At 43.5% G+C, this 26,303-nt stretch overlaps 2 protein-coding genes across 2 annotated transcripts in view; both read right to left on the bottom strand.

Moving 5' to 3' along the window:
• LOC115466830 (zinc finger protein 665-like) overlaps positions 1–23,710 on the bottom strand; it is a 54,487-nt gene extending 30,777 nt beyond the window's left edge. Inside the window, 8 exon segments of the mRNA XM_030198376.1 lie at positions 9,034–9,147; positions 9,300–9,413; positions 10,068–10,194; positions 11,559–11,713; positions 16,340–16,453; positions 16,567–16,671; positions 20,660–20,786; positions 23,462–23,710. Of these exon segments, the coding sequence (XP_030054236.1) occupies positions 9,034–9,147; positions 9,300–9,413; positions 10,068–10,194; positions 11,559–11,713; positions 16,340–16,453; positions 16,567–16,671; positions 20,660–20,786; positions 23,462–23,485 (880 nt within the window). The 5' untranslated portion in view covers positions 23,486–23,710.
• Positions 1–26,303, bottom strand: part of LOC115466832 (gastrula zinc finger protein XlCGF26.1-like) — a 230,390-nt gene that overhangs the window by 104,097 nt on the left and 99,990 nt on the right. The window lies entirely within an intron of this gene.

Here is a 26,303-nt window from a genome sequence, read left to right as displayed (position 1 = left end):
TTTTTGGGAAACTGGACTTTAATAGGTACCCCAGTTTGTATTAGATTGATTAAATTTTAACTGCCACACCTTTTGACCATTCTTCTAATTTTTGGAGATCTTGTCTCATAGTTTCTACTTCTTCTGGGTTATCCACTCTACTGGCTATCTTTGTGTCATCTGCAAAAAGGCAAACTTTTATTTATTTATTAGGATTTATTTACCGCCTGTTTGAAGGAATTCAGGAAGAATAGATAAAACATAAGCAATAGGCAATTACAGCAGTAAAAATATTCAAATAACAATAAAAAGTATGGCATAGTATACTACTTACATTATCAACATAATATGTAATAGAACATTTTAATTGATAGTGAAGGGTAAAGCAAAGATGGAACATATCGATAGGTAAGAGAGTAAGAACAGTTAAAAAGTAAGGTGACTGATTTAAAGAAAGTTGCACATGAGGTCAGAGATGGTTTAATATTGTGGATATCCTGAAAACCTGACTCACTGGGGTGCCTCCAGGACCAGGTTTGGGAACCACTGTGCTAACCCATGACTCTCCAATTTCCTCTGGAGTCTTTCATGAGGTATTTTGTCAAATGCTGTTTTATGTGTTGTTCCTGAGATCTGCTTTATGTATCTTTTTGGGTTGAAATTTATTTATTTATTTATTATATTTGTATCCCGCAGTTTCCCACTAAAAGCAGGCTCAATGCGGCTTACATAGTAATAGGTAACACAGAATTTTGTTATGTAAAGTAGGAAATTAAGTATAAACATAATAAAAGGATGGATGGGTAGTAATAGGATGGATAGGTAGGTAGAGACAGGTGATAGAGAGGGGAGGGTAAGGTGGGAGATAGAGTCTGGGTCAATGTCGTTTTCTCTTCAGTTTATGTAAGGTAGATGGGTTCATGAGATTAATCTGGGTCTTTTGGGTAGGCTTGTTTGAATAGATGGGTTTTTAGTGCTTTTCTGAATGGTAGGTGGTCATGGATTGCTCGGATAGGTCTAGGGAGAGCGTTTCATAGACGGCTGCCCAGGAAGGAGAAATTGGATCCATAATAAGTTTTGTATTTGAGACTTTTACAGCTGGGGTAGTGCAGGTTGAGGTACTTTCATGAGGATACAGACATGTTTCTTGCTGGAAGGTCGACCAAATTTATCATATAGTTCGGAGATTCTCCATGTATTATCTTGTGGATTAAAGTCTGGGCTTTGAAATTGATACGTTCTTTGATTGGGAGCCAGTGCAGTCTTGCACGGAGAAAAGTTGCACTCTTAAAACGTGATCTGCTAAAGATGAGTCTTGCTGCTGTATTTTGGGTGGTCTGAAGTTTTTTTAGGATATATGCTTTGCAGCCTAGGAAAATACTGTTGCAGTAATCAGCATGGGTAAGTACCGTGGATTGCACTAAATTCTGGAATGTTTTCTGGGGTAGATATGGTTTTACGTGTTTCAATATCCACATCATTGTGAACATTTTCTTTGTGGTGGATGTGGCGTGATTGTCAAGGGAGAGGTGGCTGTCTAGTGTCACTCCAAGGATTTTCAGAAATGGGGATTGTAGTGCCGGAGATGGTGAGATTAGATGGGGGGATTGCAGAGTGCTGAGATGAAAGGATTAGGCACTGTGTTTTTTCTTTGTTTAATTTCATCCTAAAGGCGTTGGCTCAGGAGGTTAAGATGTTCATGCCCATGGATAATCTATCAGAGATTTCTGTTAGGATTGATTTAAAGGGAATGAATATAGCAGTGGCGTTCCTGGCCTGGATGGCACCCGGAAGTAACCTGTTCCGGGGCAGAGGGAGCTGCAGCGAACAAACGAAGTTTAGCGAACTCGGAGGAGCAGGCGCACGCCGCAGCACCCCCCAGCGGCGTGCACCCGGGGTGGACCGCCCCCACCGCCCCCCCCCCCTTGGTATGCCACTGGAATATAGTAATGTCATCAGCATAAATGAAAGGGTTTAGACCATGTCTGAATAGGGCTTTGGCTAGTGGGATCATCATCAGATTGAAGAGTATCGGTGATAGAGGAGATCCTTGAGGTACTCCGCAGATAGGTGACCAGGGGGATGAGTTATCAGTGGGTGATTTAATTTGATAGATCTTGAGGTGATGAATCCTTTTATCCAGTTAATAATGTTACCGCCAATTCCAAGTTTGGCCAATAGTTTGGTTAGTATGTTGTGATCTACCATGTCAAATGCACTGGACAAGTCGAATTGTAGAAGGAGGATGCTGTTTCCAAATGCAATTTCTTGTCTGAATTTGGATATTAGGGTGAGTAGGACAGTTTCTGTGCTGTGGGCTGGACGGAAGCCCGATTGTGACTCATGTAGAATGGAGAATTTTTGTATGTAGTCGTTGATTTGAGAAGTCACCTTGTTTTCCATCAATTTAATTAGTACAGGAATGGAGGCGATGGGGCGGTAGTTGGTGACATTGCTCGCTGGTTTCTTAGGATTTTTTGCTATTGGTGTAAGCAGTATCTTTCCATGTTCAGTGGGGAATGAACCTTGCTGTAGTAGAAGGTTTAGGTGGGAAGTAAGATCTATGATAAAGCGTTCTGGGGCATTTTTCATTAAGTAGTTGGGGCATGGGTCAAGATGGCAGTGAGATTTGGAAAGTTTGGTGAGTGCCACAGAGACTTCTTTCGTGGTAAGGAGGGTGAAGTTTGTCCATGAACCGTCGGCAGGAATTTCATCTCCATAGGGGTCCAATTCATCGAGAAAGGAATCAATGTTAGTACAGTCTTGTGGAATTGTGCTGCAAAGATTGGTGATTTTGTTATTGAAATAATTTGCCAGCTGGTTAGCCGATGGGCAGTTTGTGGAGGATGATGTGACTGGGTTGGTATTAATAAGATTCTTTATGAGTTGGTATTGTTTTTTTATGTCTGTACCGCTGGTTAGAATTGTTTGTGTGTAGTAGGATCTTTTTGCTTGTTTGATGGCATTTTTGTATTTCTTGTGTGACTGTTTCCATGCATTGTAGGTGCGTGTATCTCTAGATTTGTTCCATGCCTTTTCTAGTTTCCTGGTTTGTGATTTTAGGGTTTTTAGTATGTCATTGAACCATGGTGTGAGGTTGTGTCTGTGTAAGGTTTTTGTACGTAATGGGGCTATTTCATCTAGTATAGTTTTCCATCTGTTGTCCCATTCAGTGAGGAAGTGATTTGAGTTAGGTTGTGTAGACCAATTGTTGTTATATATTTGTTGCCAAAACCTTTCCTTGTCGATCCGTCCTCTAGTGGTTATTGTTATTGGGTCTTGTTTAATAGGCTGACCTTTTTTCTGCCATAATAGGGATAGTGTTGCTTTGTAATGGTCTGACCAGGGGGTGGCAGACCAGTTAATATCAGAAATGTGGATGTTCTGGTTTGTGGAGAATTTGTAAGAGATGATGTCTAGTGAGTGACCTTTGTTGTGGGTAGGTTGTATGGGAGGGAGGTCAAGATCGCAGAGATGAAGGAGTTCTTTGAATTCTTGAGTGTGGGTATTGTTAGGGTCCTCTAGGTGTAGGTTTAGGTCCCCAATCAGTAGTACATTACAGTTATTGATGCAAGTGTTTGATTTGAAATCCATGAGGGTGGATTGGTTGTCGTTCCAGTTAGAGGGAGGTCTGTAGAATAGGATGACGATTAGGTGGTCATATAACAAGGAGCTGGAAAGTTTGATTGATGCAATTTCAAGCTGGGGTACAATGGTTTCAGATAAGGGTTCTGCAGAAAAGTTTGATTTGTATATATGCGCTATTCCTCTGCCTCTTCTCTCCTTCCTGGTCCAGAGTAAGATTTTATAGCCAGGGGGGGCATAGTTCGAGTATGATGGGGTCTTTTGGGTCTCGGATCCAGGTTTCTGTGATGAATAGGAGGTCCAGATTGTCTGACTTAATCCAATCTGTGATAGTTTCAGTTTTATTAACTACTGATCTTGCATAGCTCTTTGAAATTGGCCTTTAAGGGAAGATTCTCTGTTTTTGTGTTATTTCTGAGGTCTGCTTTGTGTATCTTTTTGAGTTATTGAGGCTGAAGTGATTCTGTCTCCTGGCTTGTCTTTCTGCAATTAGTTAGTATTGGTAGGTGCACCTTGGAGTAGTCTATTTAGGTTTTGAAAAATTACTCCTGTGCAGTTGACCGCCCTTGGTTTTGTTGAATGTCTACTGCCCTGCCAAAGCTGAATGTAAGGAGTGTGCTTGGTTTCTGGTTGAATTTTCCCAATTTCTGTTTTTACAATATTCACGCTAAGCCAGAACAGGGTTGAAATGCATAGCTTAGTCATAGTAACACTTTTCCCTACTGAAGGAGCTTATTATAATCTAAGATAGTATGTTTGGTCATTTTACTATTGCTTGCTGTTAACAAAATTGTGTTATGTTAAACTGTACCAGCTGTACATCACCTTGGGTGAAAATCTTCATAAAGGTGATTATTAAATCCCAATCAATCAATGAAATAAAATATTTGCACTATTTTTATAATACTTTGTTGTGGAGTTAATACTTTCTATTACTTGGGTGTAGAAGATTGGATCTAAGGATAAGGGGATCACATTTGATTCTGACATTTAACTCACTAATGTTGGGCTTGTTATAGATCCATTTCTCTTAGAATTTATACTGTCAGGTACCCCAATGACACCCCAAAATGTGTTATCTGTAGTGCACCTACAAACTGTATGTTCCACCAAGATCTAGATGTGATTAGATTGATATCTAGATAGGATAATAACTAACCTGCACCCTGGTATTAATTTCTTAGGATTCGAGGTTTCAGTTAACTTTACTTTTATAGTTCAGGCTGTGTTCGCACAGCTACTGGAAGTTTGGAACTCTTCTTGGGCTATGTTGTCTTTGTTTATGTTTCACTGAATACATGCTTTGTCAACAATTCTGCTTTGTCAGAATTCCCAGACTAGAGGTCCTCGAATATAGAGTTTTGTTTTCTATGTCAGGAGGCAGCCTGTTTTTAAGTAAAACCATGCTTTTTAAATTTAAAGACAGCCCTGTTTTGCATTCATGAGCACGAGTGTCTAATTCAATGTAGAACTATAAGACATACCATGCCAATGTTAAAAGCTGTGCCCTAGAAGAGTAATTAATTGTAGTGATTACTGTCACATTAATTGGCACTAGTATGCATCAAGAATACTAAGTTATAGCAGTAAGGGGGCTCATTTGTAAGTTGTCCCATGATTAGTAAAGTGTCAGTTTCACATAGTTAAGGTAGAGACAGATGTTTCCTTGCTGACAGTGTGCTGAGTCCAGGAAGGGTGTGGTACATCTGTTCAAGAGGATAGTGTGGCTCCTGGTATTAACCATGCTCCCTTCTCCTCGGAATACTGGAGAGGCCCTGCTAGCCATGTTCACCTCTACTCAGAAGCCTGGAGAGGCCCCTATGCTTACTGATCCTGCGGAGGTAAAAGGCCAGGCCGGGAACAGACTTCTTACCTATGCGACTGGTAGTAGTGAAGCATACAAGGACACCTTAGCCCTGCTAGAAAGGAGTATAACTCCTGACGATGTGTATCTATGTGAGCTCCTCAACTCCGTGAATAGGGGGATGATGGAACAAAGGAAGTTTGTCACTATGAGAGCCATGAACAGAATTTGTGTTGGCCTACATGTAGCAACAGACCAGTTAGTAGATGAACTACTACTAATTGAGAACACTACTACTATTACTTATCATTTCTATACTGCTACTAGATGTACGCAGTGCTGTACACTTGAACATGAAGAGACAGTCCCTGTTCGAAAAAGCTTACAATCTAATCAGGACAAATAAAGATGCTGTGGAGGACTTTCAGCCCATCTGCATATCCTCACAGCCTTCTCCGAGGTGACTCCCAGGTCCATCCCAATCCTCCCAGGGCCTTCGCTCTAGGTGCCCAGCGCTCCCACCAGCTGCCTTCCAGGTGCTGTGGAGGACTTGCAGCCCATCTGTATATCCTCACAGCCTTTTCCGGGGTGACTCCCAGGTCCACAAGGATCCTCCCAGGACCTTTGCTCCAGGTGCCATGCATCATCATTTTCTCTATACACTTTGTATTTTCTCCCAGTTACTACTTATGGATCCTGTACACTTTCTCTTCTTGGTACTGTCCCTTCCCAATCTCCTTCTCCATTTCAAACCACTGTATACAGCAGGAACACATTGCCCACCTTCTGCTTTCATCATCTCACCATCTGCCGTCTCCCTTTCTCTCAGCTCTCGACCTTCAACATTTCATTCCTTCCATCCAACCATCTCTATTCTATATGAGCACATCTCGACTTTGTCGCTGTCATCATGTCTCTCCTACTGTTCTCTGTACTCTCTTGCTCCTTCTCCTTCTGTCCACTGGGGATATCAATCCCAATCCTGGTCCTCATGCTATTCGTGCAGGTCAAATTGTGATGTCTCCAATCTAATTTCTGTTCGTCTCTTCCCCCCTTCTTCCCTGCTTTTCTCATGTGCTCTGTGGAATGCCTGCTCTGTCTGCAACAAACTTTCCCACATCCACGACCTCTTTATCTCTCGTACTCTCCATCTGCTTGCCCTGAGACTTGGATTTGCCCCGAAGACTATGCTTTAGCCGTGGCCCGGTGTCATGGAGGTTACTTTTTCTCCCATACTCCTCGCCCGGTTGGCCACAGAGGTGGTGTTGGGCTACTTCTTTCACCCTCCTGTAGATTTCAACCTCATCCTCCACTTCAGTCTCACTGCTTTTCTTCCTTCGAAGTCCACTCCGTCTATTCACTTCTCTGCCTCTCCAAGTAGCAGTCATTTATCGACCCCCTAATAAGTCCCTTTCTTCGTTTCTCACTGACTTTGATGCCTGGCTTTCCTTCTTTTTTGAACCTTCATCTCCTTCCTTCATTCTTGGGGATTTTAAAATTCCTGCTAATGATCCCCCTGACTCTTATGCTTCTCAGTTTCTCGCTGTAACATCCTATTTCAATCTTCAACTGTGCTCCACTACCCCCACTCATCAGAATGGCCACTGTCTTGATCTTATCTTCTTCACCAACTGCTCAGACTCCAGTTTCTGCATCTCAGCTCTTCCCCTCTCTGACCATCATCTGATAACTTTCACACTTAAACTCCCCCCCCCCCCCCAAGTCCTGTCCAATCTCAACCAATACATTTATAATCTTCAGGCTATTGACTCTTCTACTCTGTCCTCCAGTGTTTCAAATCTCTTCTCAAACACTATGTTATCCAAGTCTGTCAATGAGGCTGTCTCTTCCTATAATACTATTCTCTCCTCTGCTCTGGATACTTTCACTCCTTCCTTTCCGCACTCTGAAAGGCGTACCAAACCCCAGCCGTGGCTGATCTCTAGAATCCGCTGCCTACGTTCCTGTGCCTGCTCTGCCGAATGCCTTTGGTTGAAATCCCGTGCACATACTGAATTCATACATTTCAGATTCTTGCTAACCTCCTTCCAGTCTTCTCTTTCACTTGCCAAACAGGACTATTACATCCACTTGACAAATTCTCTTGGCTCAAATCCTCAACGTCTCTTTGCCACACTGAACTCTCTCCTCAAAGTGCCTTCACTTTCTCCCCAGACTCTGGCTGAATATTTTCATGATAAGGTTCACAAGATTAACATTGAATTGTCAACCAAGTCACCTCCAACTCTTCTTCCTTTAGTCCATTCTCAATCCCCCTTCAACCTCTGCCTCCTTTTCTGACATCAGTGAGGAGGAAACTGCACATTTTCTTTCCTCCTAGAAACTAACTATCCGTTCCTCTGATCCTATTCCCACCCATCTACTTAGCACTCTTCTCTCCTACTGTCATCCCTTTTATCTGTCATATCCTAAATCTTTCAATTTCCACTGCAACTGTTCCTGATGCCTTCAAAACATGCCACAGGCACACCATTCCTCAAAAAACCTTCATTGGACTCAACCTGTCCTTCCAGCTATCATCCTATCTCCCTCCTCCCTTTCCTATTCAAGATACTGAAACATGATGTTCACCGCCGTTATCTTTCTTTCATCTCAAGCTATTCTTGATCCACTTCAATCTGGCTTTTGCCCTCTACATTCAACTGAAATAGACCTTGCTAAAGTCTCCAATGACCTGTTCCTGGCCAGATCCAAAGGTCTCTATTCTATAATCATCCTCCTAGAATTATCTGATGCCTTTGACACTGTTGATCACCGCCTACTCCTTGATACGCTGTCCTCACTTGGATTTCAGGGCTCTGTTCTTTCCTGGTTTTCTTCTTCTCTCCCATCATACTTTTAGTGTATACTCTGATGGATCCTCCTCCACATCTATCCCACTATCAGTTGGTGTACCTGAGGGATCTGTCCTGGAACCTCTTCTTTCTCCATCTATACTTCTTCCCTTGTTACTCTGATCTCATCCTATGGTTTTCAGTTATCACCTTTATGCTGATGACTCCCAGATCTGCCTTTCCACACCAGAAATTTCAGGCCAAAGTATCAGCCCGCCTTTCTGACATTGCTGCCTGGATGTCTCACCGCCATCTGAAACTAAACATCACCAAGACTGAGCTTCTTATCTTTCCCCCTAAACCAACCTCTTTAGCAGTTCCATCCCCTCTACCAATTTGGTTGCTCTTCTTTGAACCTTTTCTAACTCCGCTATATCTTTTTTGAGATACGGAGACTAGAATTGAACATAATACTCAAGGTGAGGTCGCACCATGGAGCAATACAGAGACATTATAATACTTTTGGTCTTATTTTGCATCCCTCTCCTAATAATTACTAGCATCCTATTTGCTTTTTTGGCTGCCCAAGCACACTGAACAGAAGATTTCAGTGTGTATTGTCTAGAATGACACCAAGGTTTTATTCTTGAGTGCTGACTCCTAAAGTGGATCCTAGCATCAGATAAGTATGATTCAGATTCTTCCCAATATGCATCACTTTGCATTTGTCTATAATAAATTTCATCTGTAATTTGGATGCCTAGTCTTCTAGTTTCCTAAGGTCTTCCTGCAATTTTTTCACAAACCACAAGTGTTTTGACAACTTTTAATAGTTTCCTCTCATCTGCATATTTTAATCACCTCACTTACTTGCTACAGAAGGGTGAGTCTGTTCAGACATCTCTGGCTCAGGATGATCCATGAAGGGGAGATCTTCCTCTTGTTTAATGTTCAGTGAGAACACAGACGTTACAACTGGAATGCCTGTGAGAGAAAACACATTTACAAGGATTCACCAAGTATCTGATAATACTAAATTAGGAAACCAATTTTAAGTGTCCAAATGTTTGATGTTAATGACCTATCTCCTGTGATCTAAAAATGCTAAGCCCATTAAATCCAAAACATTTACTTACCGTTGGTAGAGTCATTTAGATTTTCTTTTCCCTCCCACTCAGATTGATGACTGAAATATTTCTCATCTTCCTTTTTAATCTTGAATATAACATCAGGATTAACAATTGAATAACCTGTCAATAAGAAGTAGGAAAATTACATTTCAGTTGTACTTGCAAAATCCCACAGGAGGTTCCATCTGCTTCATGTATATGATATGTGCATGAAGGTGTGTGTATATGTGTATGTACAGATATCTTGGGGTATGTGTATTTATCTGAAAAAGCTTGAAGAGAGGTAGCACCAGTGGCCTGCCATTTGATTAAGATTAAATCATAGAGGGTTTATGGCACAGAAAATTCTCTTCATAGCCCTCCTAGGCAGAGACATTGCAGGTGCCAGTCCCCTGGTTATCATTTCGAGAGGTTATATGTTGTACAATATAATTGACTAGTGTGCAGCTGATACGTCATGACCTTATGCATAAGTGTCAGATGAAATCTGAGAGGTCTTCTGTACCAAGCTATTTTGTATAGGAATGGGAGAGAGACTCCAGCTGGTGTTGTGTGAAGCCTCTAGTTTAAGGGATGATTTTATCTTACAACAGAGAGCAGCGTCTTTTGCAGATCCTGAATCAGTAATATATTTCACAGGCTCCTATTGAATATGGGATGGCATAAGAAGCCAGGTTCTAAATTTCAGGTGCCCATGGTATCTAGTTCCTGTGATTTTTACACCATTGATTCCATAATGTGCTTCTGTGGTAGATGATAGAGAAACATATTTACCTCGTGACATGAGGATGTCATGAATCTCCTTGATGACCTTCTTGTACAACTCCTTCTGCCTTTCTCCCAGAATGTCCCAGTCCACTTCCAAGAAATAAGCAGCAACATCCTTGAATATGACCAAAGCCTAGAACAGCAAACAGAACACCTTACATCAAACGTTTATTTTTTCATTTCATTTTATTAAATATACACTCACTTAACAACATACTTCTAGATGGTTTACAATGAACATATGTAATAGTTCACTTATAAAAAAAAATGGATACCAAAAACATAGGAGAGTGTAGGAGGGAAATCCTGGAAGCCAAATTTAGGTTCTTAGACAACTGAAAACTAAAAGAACCATAGTAACAGTCTCAGAAATACTCCCTGTTTCACATGCAGGAGCCAAGAGATTTCCAGAGCTCCAGAATTTCAATGTTTGGGTGAGACAATGATACAGGGAAAAAGGATTTAGATTTGTTAGGAACTGGACAACATTCTGGGGAAGGGGAAGCATGTTTCAAAAAGATGTGTTGAACCTTAACTAGGGCAGAATCAGGCTGCTGGCAGAAATGTTTAAAAGGAGATACAACTTTTAAACTACAACTTGGGAGAAAGTCGACAGTCACTCAGGAGCAGATGAATTGGGGTTAGGTATCTTTAAAAGATACTGTCAGAACAGGGAAGTAAGGGCATCCTGATCGGGAAGTTGCAACAAAGGGAGGAGTAGGTCGGACGTTTTAAGAGCAGATGGAGAGTAAAGACTGCTAACTATCCCTGTCAACTAGTAAGCATGCTGTAAATAAGACAAAAAACACACTTTGAAATGTCTGTATTCAAATCCTAGAAGCTTGAAAAATAAGATGGGAGAGAGAGAGTATACTGCACTTAGGGGCCTTTTTACTAGGCCTCGGTAGGCTACGGGGGAAACGGCACATGGCGATCCGGCAGTAGTTCTGACTCACACTGCGCCATTTCAGGGACAGAGTTTTTCTTTTTTTTTTTGGGGGGGGGGGGGGGGGGGGTGGAATCTGTGGAAGGAAGACAACCAAATGGAACACTGTGATATCAGGTATAAATTACATCACCATGATAGGGTGGATTAAAATGGGGGGGGGGGGGGGGTGGTAGCGCAATATGTTAAAGAGGATATTGAGTGGAAAAGAATAAATATTCAGCAGGAAACAGATTGCAAAGTGGATAGAGAGAGGTCAGAAATAGTGAGAGACACAGAGAAAATGACAAAACTTGATAAAGGATGAGTGATAGTAGCAACTAAAGAAGAGAAAGGGAAGAGAAAGAACGACATGGGATAATGGTGGGGGAGAAAAGAAAATGAACTGACAATGAAAAGAGAAAGGTAAAAAATTATATATATAAAAAAATAGAACAAACACATTATCTACACAACAAAGGTTAGATGTCAGAGGCTGTGATTATAACACTTCATTCTCACTATCCCTGGTTCAGAGGAGGCATATTCCCTGTAGAAAAAGTTTGAATCACCTCATTACTAGCTTTAATCCAAGCTTCATCACATGCTTCAGGCAGTTCCTCACATGTGCCTGTGGTGGTCAGATTTCCTCTTTCCTTACATCCCTGAGTCCTGAATCCATCTTGCTCAAACCGGATTAAAATGTCAGGTTTGACACTGTAGGAGCCTATTATAAGAAAAAGAAAGCATTATAAGTTTGTTTTTTGTTTTTTTTTAAGTTACCACAGAGTCATTAAGTGCCCAGAATTATGTACAGAACCAAAAAAAAAAGAATAAGGGTACTGCTGTACTGATCCTCATCAGAAACTTATTCAAGAAATACCCAGCTATTTCATAATGTGATGAGCAACTCCTTTCCCAACAGCTACAAACAGTTCTGTGTTAAATATCTGTCATCAGGAGGGGTTTTGTTTTGGGGTTTTTTGACAGACTGTTTTCCACCTAATTTCTGTAGATCAGAAATCAGATTCTGCTGGACACCCACAACTGGAAAACTGTTACATCATTATAGGGTAGAGTTTTAGCTTGAGGCACTCAGCGGGTTTTAGCTGCATATAACCACAAGCTGAATTAACCCCAGAGAGTCAATACCAGGTCACAATTCAATATACAGGTAAGAGTGGTCACACAGAAGTTAATAGGGCAGTGGCCAATACTCAGACCAGCACCCGGTAATCTAAGTAGATAAAGTTATCCATCTTTGTAACTGGTTAGTGAACTGAATATCAGTGCAACCAGTGAAGTGCTGGATCTGTCTAAGCTCAACCCTCATACTATCCAATTAATACACTGGCAGTCAGAGGGATATTCAGTGACAATATCCAGTTAAGGGCCACTGAATATATGGGAATGACCAGCTCATTAGGGTTTAACTGGTCAGGAGTCTCTCCTGCTCATTTAAACCCTTTTGAATATCAGGCCTAAGATTTTATAACCAGTAGAAATGTAAGGGTTTTCAATGAAATCAACCTGGTGTGGGTAAATCAACAGCTTCCAACAATTCCACCAGACTAAAAAATATATAACCCAGCTAAAGAACTTTTTTTGTTATTTTTAAATTGCAGTGCTCAGTAGTGCTGTAGTGTCTTTTAAACCAAATATCTCTGGATTGGAACTGCAGCCGTCTCACATCATAGCACATGCCCTCCCTGCCTTCCGATTCTCACAGCATTAAACATTCCCTGCCAGGAAAACAAAGATGTAATACTGATGACACTTACCTTAGCTGTTTGTCGGCGAGTGCTCTGTCTGCAGTGCCTTCAGAGCTCCCGTGATTAGTGCATAGTGATTAAAACAACCGGCTCTCTGGGGATAAAGACAGAGCAGTTGTTTTAATCACTATGCACTAATCACAGGAGCTCTGGAGGCACTGCAGACCAAGCACTCGCCGCCGACAAACAGCTAAGATAAGTGTCATCAGTATTACATCTTTGTTTTCTGGGCAGGGAATATTTAATGCTGTGAGAATCGGAAGGCAGGGAAGGGCGTGTGCTATGATGTGAGACGGCTGCAGTTCCAATCCAGAGATATTTGGTTTAAAGGACACTATAGCACCACTGAGCACTGCAATTTAAAAATAACAAAAAAAGTTCTTTAGCTGGGTTATATATTTTTTAGTCTGATGGAATTGTTGGAAACTAAGATTTTATAAGTCAGAGTGAAAGAGGTCTTCAGGCCCCACTAGAGGGCACTGGTGACAAAGAATTCCTAGAATGGGGGTGATTGAAACGGCAACAATGGCATAAAATGCCCCCATCCCCACATACTAAGAGGCAGGTATTGCCAGTTAACCCCCTAGATCACCTTATGCCTCTATTTCAACACTTAGAAGAAGGCTGAGGGGTTAGATTAAGGACACTGAGGTAGTCTGCACTGGTCTGCATTTTACGTCATCACCTACCCAAAATGGTAGAGAACTGACAAAAAAGACAACTGAGCCTTGCAGAAGGCATCAAATACTTTCTATTCTCCTCCTGCTCTACAATTAGCCCCTTCCCACAATAAATGTTAACTCCCTAATACGGACTGTCTCTTACATGTCTGTGTATAGCGCTATGTACGTCTAGTTGTGCTGTAGAAATGTTAAGTAGAAATACTAGTAGTATTATGTCATGCACCCCCGGCGTTCTGGATGTAATTCTTATACTTCCCAGCACCAGATGATAGTAGCCATGCCAAGTGCTGGGAATATACTGCAGAACACCGAAGGTGATGCAGGGATCACTAACCTCGTCCCTCGTCTTCTAAGGGCGAGGGAGGAAAAATAAGCTAGATTTAGAATTCCTTCCCAAATGCTGCAGGAAACAATGAAACTCAACAGTTTTTCTTTTGTCAAACCATATAACAAAAACATTTTCCTTTCCAGCTAACAAAACTCTACTATGTATCATTTCAGGTAAGGTTTGTTTGAAGTAATCCTTATTTATCCTTCTTTTCTTAGGATCCCTGGCTCCCCAGAAATAAAGGAATATCAGATAAGTATTTTCCCTTATTTCACAAATTCCATAACCATATATTACATTTTTTTTTCCTTTTACTCAAATTAAGAATTTGATACTTTGTGTAATCTTTTTATCTTTTCCAGATACCCTCACAGTGTATCTTCAATGACTCCGGTATCAGGTAAGTACTTTTTTTTCCCCCTAACCAGTTCTGGTATGATTTCCTCTTTCTTTCCCAAATCCCTCCAAATCAACACAGTCACTTAGCTGCAGAAGTCTCTGTCGTGCAGAATCTTTCTTGCGTTGGGGCCATCTATGTCCTCCGGAATGCGTTCTCGGTTCTTTGTCCAGCTTCCTCCTAAACCTAACACTTAAACAAAAGAATTGTAGGCAAAACCCTCACTCCCTAATTGTTCTTGAGAATTCTCACTAATGGAATGGGTTACTTTGGCCAAATAACTACTTCAAAAAACAAATTAAATAAAATTTCCTATCCTTCTGGGCATAAACTGTGTTTTTATGTGTCCCTGCACTAAAAAGAGAGACTGTCAACCTTTGTCTCACAGCACTACTCTCAGCATTCCAATTACAGCCTTTTCACCAAACATTCCGTTCCCTTGCATACCCTACATATACTCAGGTCAGCAAGGTTTTTCCCTTAACTGTGATTTTTATTCACTGAAAACCCCTTCCCTTGCCCTTACAAAGTTTCCAAACAGGCATACATTAGACTCTTTCAACCTGTTCCCCTTAAACCCCACTTAACCTATACCAAAAGCCCAAACACAGTAAAACTTTAAATAAATCTATCTCTTACATCTCATTCATCACCACACTAATCACTCTATCACTCCAATCCTTCCCTGTTACCCTTTTCCCTCAAAATCTCCTCTTACTCACTCCCACTCAGCATCACACACCCTCTCTGCTCCTGCTGTCCCTCTCTCTCTCTGCCAACTGCCTGCAAGCCCCGTCACCTAGGAAACCTGACTTTAGCTTGGGGTTCCAAACCCTCCAAACTAATTAAATGTTCCTTTCAGCATTCCAACCTTTTTCTGCTGACCAGCGGAATTCTGGCCAGCACTACTTAATCTCCATTTTGATTGGAAAATTCCCATAGGAATTAATGGGAAATTCTACAAATAGCTAAAATCACCTTCAAACTTTAATTAAATTACCCCAAATTTCCCTTGCTAATTAAAATCCCCATCCTCTATTAAGCTATGGTTTTAAATTTGAAAACTACCTAAATTTATTATCTGCCCCAACAAATACTCACTTAAAACTCCCCCAAAAATTCCAAAAATTAATTAAACACATCTCAAAAATTAAATTAACCCCTTATAAACCTACCCCGTCGAATTCAAAAATTTAACCCCTTCACGACCCCTTTAAACAGCACCCTTCCAAAATCTCCCACTAAAAATATTAAAATTCAAAAACTAACCTACCAGAAAAATCAATTAAAATTCCCCGAACCCGAATATGCAAATATAATTTGAAAAACTTAAATCCCTGAATTTTACAAAATAAAAAACCCGATTTATACAATTTAAAATTAAACCAATTAAAATTCCGGGTCAAAAGACCCCTTACCTGATCACTGATTTTCTCCTCACTCGAAGACTACCGACAGATCCGATCCCAGACGACCGTAGCCAAAAACAAAACCAAAAATAAAAAACTTCTGAAGCTCTGCCCAAAATTTGGGCCCCGGCTTCGGCCTAACCGGAACAATGTGTGCCCCCAATTCACACGTCGCATCCTCTCTCCCGCCTCTTCCTTTTCAGCGGGCCGGCTGCAAATCGGCTTCTCTTCACCGGGAACGCCATGGCGTCCCGGACTTGCATTAGCCGCCTCAAAAATTGCAGCACTGACACCCGCAGCGCATTTCCTCCAGCGCTCCAGAACTCAATCAGGTCCATAAGCACCCCGAACTCGGCAGCCCACGAAATCGGCCCCGATTCACCTCTTCGCTTCCGGAAACGTGCCCAATCGTTCCCGGATGTCAGAAAAGCTCGTTGCTGCCTCTCTAAAATCGCGGCACTGCTTCCTGCAGTGCCTTTCTCCTCTTGGGCCTAACCCTGGCCCGAAATGTCTCTGCAGCTCCCCGGACACCCTGAAACATCAGGAAAACCCCAGATCCACACCACCAGACCTTCCCCAGGTAAAAAAACTTTTTTTCCTTCTTTTCCCAAACCCTGCGTTACAATTAGTGCTGCTGCTCAATCACACACCCCGGCAGTATCTGTTTTACAGAGAAGATAACAGTTTCTTATCTCACCAGCTCTCAATTCCTAAATAATCCTGGTGGAGTTTATTAAGATGTGCAGGAGGAGTAATATTCTTACTTGTTACAGGAGGGTGAGTCTGTTCAGACACCTCTGATTTAGGAGGATCCATCAAGGGGAGCTCTTCCTCTTGTTTAATACTCAACGAGAACACAGACATTACAATCGGAAAGCCTGTTAAGAGAAAACACATTATAAGGATTAGGAAATGGATTTTTAAGTCTCCAAATGTCTGGAGACTTTAATCTGGAAATTCAAAGCCCTTCAAATCCAAAACATCTACTTACTCTTATTCGGGTTTTCTTTTCCCTCCCATTCAAAATGTTGAGTCAAATATGTCTCATCTTCCTTTTTTATCTTGACTATAACATCAGGATTAACAATTGAATAACCTGTAAGTAAGTAGGAAAATGGCATTTAAATTTATATTTAGAGCCCCTGGAAAACTTCCTTTTGCGCCAGGATGTGCGCCCAATTTTAGGTGTGAGGATTTACACCTACTGAAACCTGGTCTAAATTCTCAGGAATCTTTGTTATTCTGTAACACTATGTGCAAATTCCAGGAACGCACCTGATCCACCCATGCTCCTCCTGTGTCTGCACCCCCTTTCTAGATCCACGTGTAAGTTTAATGCCAACCAGCACTGATAATTGATCATTAGCACCCACGTATCAGTGCTAATTGGCTCATTATGCAATTAAATTGCACGCAATTTTGAGCACCAAATATAGAATTAAATCAACACACTAAATCTTGGGCTGTTTGTATTGGCCTGACAAGGTTTGTCGAGAAGAGGGAGCTGTAATTTGCTGCCTGATTTAAAAGTTGGAGGTTATCTGGTGCCTCATTTCTATTCGTGAACCTCTAAGCTGAAGTCACGGCAGGTGATATCTGGTTACCATCTGAAGGGGGTTATACACTTTATGGGGTAACTGACTAGTGAGCAGCTGACAGTCAGGCCCCTTATACAGAAGTTGTAGTTCTCAGCAAGAACGGTCAAAATGTTGTTCTACAGAAAAGGGAGACAGAATGCAGCTGGTCTTGTATGAAGCCTCTACTTTAAGGTAATCATTTATCTCACAGCGCAGAGCAGCATCTTTTGCGTCAGAAGCCAGATCTCAATTTCAGGTGCCCATGGGACCTGGGATCTTTCCAGCTCTGATAAAATAACAGCACCCATTCCATAATGTGCCATTTTTGCAAAAACTTCATTGGCTACCAGTATAATAGAGGGCTAAATTTAAAACTCTATGTCTGATTTTCAAGGCTCTCAAAGAAAATGGCCCTCAACACACCGCCAAGGACACTAAGGTCCTACCAAGGTCTTTCACTAACCACACCCTCTCCAAAAGACATTACACGATGTGATACCTGCAAGCGAGCCTTCTCCTCCGGAGTAGCCCCCACACTCTGGAATGATTTGCCTGAAAGGCTCCGCTTAACACAAGACTATCTCTACTTTAGGAAGCAGGTGACAGCTTGGCTCTTCCACCCGGCCTTTAATGGAAGAAGTAACTAACTTGTTAATGTCACTCACTCACACAAGGAGTGACACGGGCTGCACATACTGCAGCAGGACATGTTTATCCACTCCTACCCTAGCTGAGATCAGGGCCATGCCGATGCGGTAAGCGAGGTAAGCGCCGCAGGGGGGCGCCCACCTCTGGAGGGCGCCGCCGCGGTGCTTACCCTCGCCCCGCGCCGCCGAGGACTTTAAATTACCTTGGTTGCAGGCTGCAGCAGCGTCGGTGAAAGCCCTGCCGACGTCTCCCTTCCCTTGCACTCATTGGTTCCCTCAGTGTCCCGCCTTCTTCTGACGTCAGAAGGCGGACACTGAGGGAACCAAGAGCGCGGTGGGGGCGGTCCGCCCCGGGTGTCAGCGGGTGGGAGGTGCTCCGCTCCCGCTGCTCCCACCCTACCTTCTTAAAAAAAAAAAAAAAAAATCAGTAAAGCGGCGTGGCAGGCAGCGCAGCTTCGCGTCTGCCCTGCTTGTAAAACAAGTGGATCTCGTCGGGCCTTCGCTCACTGGGTCCCGCCCTCGAGGAAATAGGAAGTTACATCAGAGGAGGGCGGGACCCAGTGAGCGAAGCCCCGACGAGGAGATCTACTTGTTTTACAAGCAGGGCAGACGCGAAGCTGCGCTGCCTGCCACGCCGCTTTACTGATTTTTTTTTTTTTTTTTTTAAGAAGGTAGGGTGGGAGCAGCGGGAGCGGAGCACCCCCCCCCCCCACCCGCTGTCATCTCGACAGAGCTGGTAGTGGGGTCGGATCAGGGGTGCCCAGATGGCAGAAGGGGATGGGGATGGGGAGGGGAGCCCAGATGACAGAAGCCCAGATGACAGAAGGGGATGGGGAGGGGAGCCCAGATGACAGAAGGGGATGGGGAGGGGAGCCCAGATGACAGAAGAGGATGGGGAGGGGAGCCCAGATGACAGGAGGGGAGCCCAGATGACAGAAGGGGATGGGGAGGGGTGCCCAGATGACAGAAGGGGATGGGGTGGGGTGCCCAGATGACAGAAGGGGATGGGGAGGGGAGCCCAGATGGCAGAAGGGGATGGGGTGGGGTGCCCAGATGGCAGAAGGGGATGGGGTGGGGAGCCCAGATGGCAGAAGGGGATGGGGAGGGGAGCCCAGATGGGGTCTGGGGCTGAAAGGGGAGGCCCTAATGCAAGGCATGTGGATGAAGGGAGCTGGAACTGGGGGCTGAAAAGGAGGGTAGGTGGGATAAGGGGGCTAGTACTGGGACTGGGGGCTGAAAAGGGACAAGAGCTGAAACTGTGGGGACTGGGGGCTGAAAAGAAGACAGGGAGAAGTGGCTGGGGCTGAAGCTCGGGACTAGTGAGAGAAAAGGGCTGCGTTTGAAACTGGGGGCTGAAAAGGGGACAGGGAGAAGTGGCTGGGGGCCGAAGCTCAAGACTGGTGGGAGAAAAGGGCTAGGGCTGAAACTGGGGACTGGTGGGATAGTGGGGCTGGAACTGGGGGCTGAAAAAAAGGGGCAGAGACAGGGGACAGATCCTAGATGGAAGGGGGAGTGAGAGGGACCTTGATGGATGGGAGAGGGAGGGCAAATGGTGGATTGAGCGGACAGAGAGAAAGGGCAGACAGTGGATGGAAGCGATAGAAAGGGCAGACAGTGAATGGAAGGGGGAGAGAGAGAGGGCAGACAGGGGCAGATGGTGGATGGAAGGGGGCAGAGATAGAGGGCAGATGTAGATGGAAGGAGCAGGGAGAGAGGGCAGACATTGGATGAAGGGGACAGCAGAGAGGGCAGACACTAGATGGCAGAGAGAGAACAAAGACAGATGCTGGATGGAAGGAAGGAAGACAGTGAAAAGAAGATGAGGAAAGCAGAAACCAGAGACAACAAACTGTAAATAAAATATTTACTTTTATTTTTTTGCTTTAGGATACAGTAGTATTGTAGCTGTGTTAATAAATGTTTATAATAGGTAATCTTTTTATTGGACTAATTTTAATACATTTTGACTAACTTTCGGAGAACAAAACCCCCTTCCTCAGTCAGGATAGGATACTGTAACAGCACTATACTGTATTGACCTGAGGAAGGATGTTTTGGCCTCTGAAAGCTAAATGTATTAGTCCAATAAAATGGTATTATTTTATTTTCTATATTTGTTTTATTTCTATTTGTTAATTTGTAAAGTGGTGATTGGTTCTTGTTAGTTTTTTTTCAAATTTACATCTGCAGTCTTTATATTTTGCACAGTACTAGGGGACATTTTCTGTTTCTGTGGTGTTGCATTGTATGCAGAGTCTGGCATCTTGGGGGTTCAGTTTAATTTTTGTCTAAATAGCGTCTGGAATATGTCCACTTTGAGAATTTACATCTGCTATCTTATTTTGCAATGTATAGCAATTTGTTTCTAAGAATATTGCTGACAATTCCTGTCAGTGTGGCAAGTGGTGAGCGATCATTTTCACCGGGGGGGGGGGGGGGGGGGGCGTGATCATTTTCACGGGGGGTAGGGGCGCCAACTGATAGTCTGCAGGGGGGCGCCAGAGACCCTAGGCACGGCCCTGGCTGAGATAATATTTAATCATCTCTCTAACCTCATATGCACCTTTCTTTAAATTAGTCACCTTATTTTCTAACTCCTGTTACTCTCTTACCTGTCTATATGCTCTTTTATTATGCCCTACACTGTCAATTAAAATGTTTTATTACATATTGTGTTGACATTGTAAGTAGTAGACTATGCCATACTTTGTACTGTTATTTGAATATTTTTACTGCTGTATCTACTGCTCATGTTTGATTTATTCTTACTGTACACCGCCTTGAGTGAACTCCTTCAAAATAGGGGTAAATAAATCCTAATAAATAGATAAATAAATAATGATAGAGAAGGCATATTTACCTTTTGATGTAAGGATGTCATGAATATCCCTGACAACCTTCCTGTAAAGCTCTCTCTCCCATCCTCCCAGAATGTCCCACTCTGCTTCCAAGAAATAAGCAGAAACATCCTTGAATGTGACCAATGCCTGGAACAGCAGACAGGACATCGTCAGACACAGCTTCATTATCATGTCTTTTAACAGACTTTGTTATATGATCTTTGTCAGAAAGAAGGGTAGACAATGCAATGGCACCGGAGACCAGTGCTGGACTTTAGCTGGCGGGGGTTGAGGACCCCCATTAGCCAAGGTATTTGCTGCAGCAGTGGGTGGGGAGCGTCAGGGCGCGGGGAGTGGTGCGGCAGCGGCGGCCGAACAAAATGTGCCCCCCACCTTGGGCTCTGGCCCCCTCCCACCACGAAGTCTGGCTGCGTCCCTGATTAGAGCAGTGCCCTAACGTGAATTATGTAAAAATTTGCATTAAATTAGACCCCCAAATACACATAAATAATTTGCATATAGCTAGAGCACAAATAAACCCATGGCAGACATATGCAAGCTTCCCACACCTGAATACTTCCATTAAAACTCTTGCACACACTTTTGAACGTTAATATTTATTTATTTTATATTCTAGGTGTCAGTGCAGGTATCCGGTGACCTCACTGCACCTGGGCGATTTCTCACGCCATTTAAGGGTCAACCTGGTTACCAAAAAGCCCATAAGCGTCCCCCTCCTTTTCCCAGCAACCACTGGGCTTTCTAACCATATAGGGGCATGAACAATCGCTCAAACACCCCGATTTTACCAAAGTAATAGTTCCATAATTAGACCTTCTCAGGTCACAAGTCCCCCCTCACTCAAATTATTGAATAAAATTGATGGTACAGTGGTTCCTGAGGCTCCGGAGCCATCGGCATCTTTTTCTACTGCAAATGCTTGGGTGATGTCACTGATGATGTCAGCGCGTTTCCCCAATGTTGTGCTCACATGCCCAGCGATTCCCAGGCCCCAGCAGGCCTCAACAAATATGGGACTCTTCCTGCAAGCCATGCTTGGCTCCCTTCACCTCAGCGGCGCAGAACCCCCCCCCCCCCCCCCCCCCAGCAGACAAACCCTCAGAGCCTTTTCCCAGAGCTCCCAAGGCCGGCTAAATATATATATTACTAGTAAAAAAGGCCCGTTTCGTACAGAAATGAAACGGGCGCTAGCAAAGTTTTCCTCGGAGTGTGTATGTTTGAGAGAGTGAGTGTGTGACAGAGAGTGAATGTGCGCGCGTGTGTGTGTGTGTGACAGAGGGAGAGTGAGACTGGGTGCGAGTGTGTGTGAGAGAATGAGAGTATGTGCCAGGTTCCCCCCCCCCCCCCCCCCCCGGTCTGTCTCCCAGTTGCAGTTGCAAGGGGGATTCCCCCTCCCTCCCAGTTCCAGGGGGGTTCCCCCCGTCCCTTTTTCCCAGTTGCAGGGTCCCCCCTCCCAGTTGCAGGGTCTGTCTGTGTCCCCTCTCCTTTTGTCCTCAATTTAAAAACGACAATGTGAAGCAGCAGCTCCTAGGTTTGCTTGTTTGTGAGTGTATAGCAATGACGGCTGCGTGGGGGAGTTGAAACAGAAATTAACCAATGGGCTTCCTTCCTTGCCGTACACTTGCTTGGGTCACTTCCACTCCTGTGTATTAAACGTCCTGAAGCATGTCATAGGGTTGCTTCTTTTGTTTTCAGTGAATGGGATGACGGCTGCGCTGGAGTCGTAGCCAGTGCTGTTTCCTCCCCCCCTCCCCCCGCTTCCGAGTCGCCAGCGGTCCTCGACCCCGAGCCCTCACCCGCCTCCTGCACATTGGACACTCGCCGCAGCCATTTGCTCGCCGTGTTGCCGCCCTCCCTCTTCGTCCTGTGTGAGAGTGTGAACCTGGCCTCTCTCCTGCTTTCGGCTACTGATTGGCTCCTTGAATGTGCTCCGCCCTCAACGTCATTACGTTTGATGCGAGGGCGGGGCCCACATCTGCTGCTACAGAGCTTCGAACAAACGAACTGGCTTCATTGACGTCAGTGGTCAATGGAACGTTGAGAGTGCTTTTTATTTCCAGATGGGGCGTGGCCTAGGGCGCAGATGGGCGTGGCTGAGTGCGGGAGTCCGAATAGCCTAGGTCAGGAGCCACAGTTGGAGAGAGGTGAGCTTCAGAACGTCTGAGGGGGATTCAGAATGTCTGAGGGGGATTTTATTTATATAGATACTGGCTACTTTAAGCTAAGTGCTTATACAGATTTATTTTAAATTCTTTTTATTATGAAAATGAAAAATGAAGATAGTTTGAAAATATTATATATCTTGGAGGACCTGGCCTTTCCCTCCCCCTCTCCACCGAAGATTAGGCCTTTTCCGCCCCCCACAACTCTGCAGAGAGTTGTACTGCAGTCCAGTAATCCCCAATATAATGGAGGATTACATTAGTGGTAGTTTATAATATAAATTTTTAATAAAATAAAATCTTATATTGGAGTTGGAGTATAAAATGTTTTGTACTTTTTGGGATCTTGCCAGTTGTAACCTGGATTGGCCACTGTTGGAAACAGGATGCTGGGTTTGATGGACCTTTGCTCCTCCCAGTATGGCAATACTTATGTACTTATTTTCTAATTTTCTGTGTGTTTTAAGTTTACTGTAAACCTCTTTGATCTTAAGTGGAACTAGACCTACTGCTTCACTCCAACACAGACAAATAAAGAAAGAAAGAAAGAGAAGAGAAAGCTGGAAAAGCTGTGCACAGAAATGTTTTCCTTTTAGTGCTGGAACCCTGTGTACAAGAGGGGAGAGAATAATTTCTTACCTGATCAGAAACTAGGGCACACATTTCCCTGCTGTTTTCCCTCTGAATTTTGCTGCTGGGATGGAATCAAGCTGGAGATTTCCCTTTTTCTGAACAGATGAATAAAACAGGAAGAAGTTGAGCTGGTTCCAGGTCTCAGATAAATTCCCTCCTCTCTCCCTCTGCAGATCTGAGATGGATCTTGAAGGGATTTCCAGACCCAAAAGACAGAAAGTTTCTGCTTTTGTTCTATTTTCCCTCTTTGCAGCTCTGCAGACACTAAACAAAGAAAATGCAGAGCACCTAAGTGCCCCAGCTCCTCCCCTCTTCCCTCTTGAGCTCCCTCCGCCTTCCTCTGAGGTCATTTTAGGATTTCCATTCCCACCTACTTAAGGTGGATCTGTGTAGAAAACAGATAACAGGTCAGGAAAATGAGTTAATCCTGTTGCATCTATGGCCTTGAGGTTCTTGAGACCCAGGGCTTTTTTTGAGGGGGTGCTCGGGGGTACTGAGTACCGGCACCTTTTCCAGTGTCTGCTAAATTTGACCCATGGACCACAAGTTTTAATGAAAGAGCTCAAGCTCAACACACCAATTCTGCCTTGTCATAGATTCTGTGACTGGTTGCAGGGGGCCTGGCTATTGTGGGGTGAGTCCCTCAGTGATCACCAGACCCCTGAAGGGTGGCCTGGCATTTGAGTACCGGCACCTTTTTTGCTAGAAAAATTGCACTGTTGAGACCTGAATCTTTCTGAAAATTCGGGACCTCTCTCTATGTAGTATTACATTTATATCTTGTTAGTGTTTATTTGGGCACTTCAATGAATTTTATTTTTGTGCAAAGTGCTTCATGAAATTGCATTAAAGAGAGCAAATGCAGTGCAGTGATTGGATGGTAAAATATCTCAGCTTCTGGATCTGTGTTTAACTCCTGGATCTGAAATACATAGGGTTACCATAGTCCGGATTTACCCACAGAAGCCTTGCAAGGTCACAGCCAGAGCTGCCAAGGGGTCTGGATTTTTGAGAGGGAGATTTTAGTACACACCCCAGCTCCTTCCACTCTACCTTGGCTCCACTCACTCTATCTCATGTCATCTTTTTTTTCCATAACAAAACAAAAAGATTTTAAATGTTCCCAGGTTTCAACCCAATTCATGTTTAATGTGGGATATAAATGATATACATAAGTAAATAAATAAATAGATAGATAGAAACTCTGAATGTTGAGCACCTGATTCTCATGATGTCTGTTTTAGAGGCCCTTTATCTTGAGAAAAAAATAAAATCTTTGCACAAATATAACTGTCCTACGATATCCCCATAACCAGCCTCTCCAAATGACACACTGATTACGATTTATAACACATTACTACTCTACCTATGAAAAGTTATTCCCTTGTTATACTTCCTTTTTGTACATCTGTATACTGCACAAGCCAGCATGTTTGAAAATATAAGTGAGATTAAATTTTTAAAATGCTACCAACAATTAAGAATGACAATGTGGTAAAGCATCTTCGGTGTCATAGGTGGTTGCGCCTTCTGTACCATCCCTTCTCCTGCAGTGAGGTCTCCGACTGTGGCGTTGGCTGCCACCCAGATCGACTCCCCTTGGACGTCGGTGGAGGGAGCCTCGCCACAGTCAGACCGGGTGTCAGCCTCTCGACATCGCCATAAAGGACATCGTTCCTCGGCGTCGAGGCAGGTTCAGTGTCAAAGTACCTTGACACAGACTTTATCCGACACTGAGCAGGAGAGTTCGTGGGAGTCAGAGGAAGATCCCAGGTACTTTTCTTCTGATGAGTCCTTTGAGATTCCCTCTGATCCTTCCCCTCCTGATTACCCTGTCAGGATTCCTGGAAGTCAAAATTATTGCTGGACATACTTATATATATATATATATATATATATATATATATATATATATATATATATATATATATATATATTTTGTTACATTTGTACCCCAAGCTTTCCCACTCATGGCAGGCTCAATGTGGCTTACATGGGGCAATGGAGGGTTAAGTGACTTGCCCAGAGTCACAAGGAGCTGCCTGTGCCTGAAGTAGGAATCAAACTCAGTTCCTCAGTCCCCCAGGACCAAAGTCCACCACCCTAACCACTAGGCCACTCCTCCAGTGGCGTAGCCAGACTGCCAATTTTGGGTGGGCCTGAACCCAAAGTGGGTGGGCACAAAATTTTCTCTCTACCCCCCCCCCCCCCCCAGCAAAATGTAGTCACACTCAGATGCATTTGTCACACAGGGTAAAGTGCTGCTTTTCAGTGCATCCGATTTCAGACAATTTATTTAATAGCCTAATCCTTTTCAGTGAGCTTTCAGAGGCCAAAACCTCCTGCCTCAGGTCAGTATAATGCTGTTACGGTATCCTCGCCTGACCTAAGGAAGGAAGTATTGGTCTCTGAAACTTTATTAACACCATATTACTTTATCCTAAATTAAAAATAAAATTATTTTCTTTACCTTTGTTGTATGGCCATTTACTTTTTCTCATTGTGTTGCTCCCAGTCTCTAGATTCTGCTTTCCTTCGTTTTCGCTTAACTCTTCTGCCAGGGTTTCCTGGCCATTTGTCATTTTTCTCTCCTTTTTCTTTGCTTTCTTCAATATTTTTCTCCCTCTCTCTGTGTCCAGATTTAATTCATTCTTACTATCCATTCTTTAATTTCCTTCATCTACTTATGGCTTTTCATCTTTTTCTCACCCTTGTTCTCCCCATGCTCCTTCCTCTTATTCTCCAATCTTTCACTACTCCCCCTTTCCATGCAGCCTCTCCTCTTTCTCTCCCCATCCTTCCAGTGTCTGCCCTCTCTCTCCCCATCCTTCCAATAGTCTCCCCTCTT

Source organism: Microcaecilia unicolor, chromosome 3 (genome assembly GCF_901765095.1).
Source record: "Microcaecilia unicolor chromosome 3, aMicUni1.1, whole genome shotgun sequence".
In the NCBI taxonomy this organism is placed as follows: Eukaryota; Metazoa; Chordata; class Amphibia; order Gymnophiona; family Siphonopidae; genus Microcaecilia; species Microcaecilia unicolor.
This window is presented reverse-complemented; position numbering and strand designations above follow the sequence as displayed.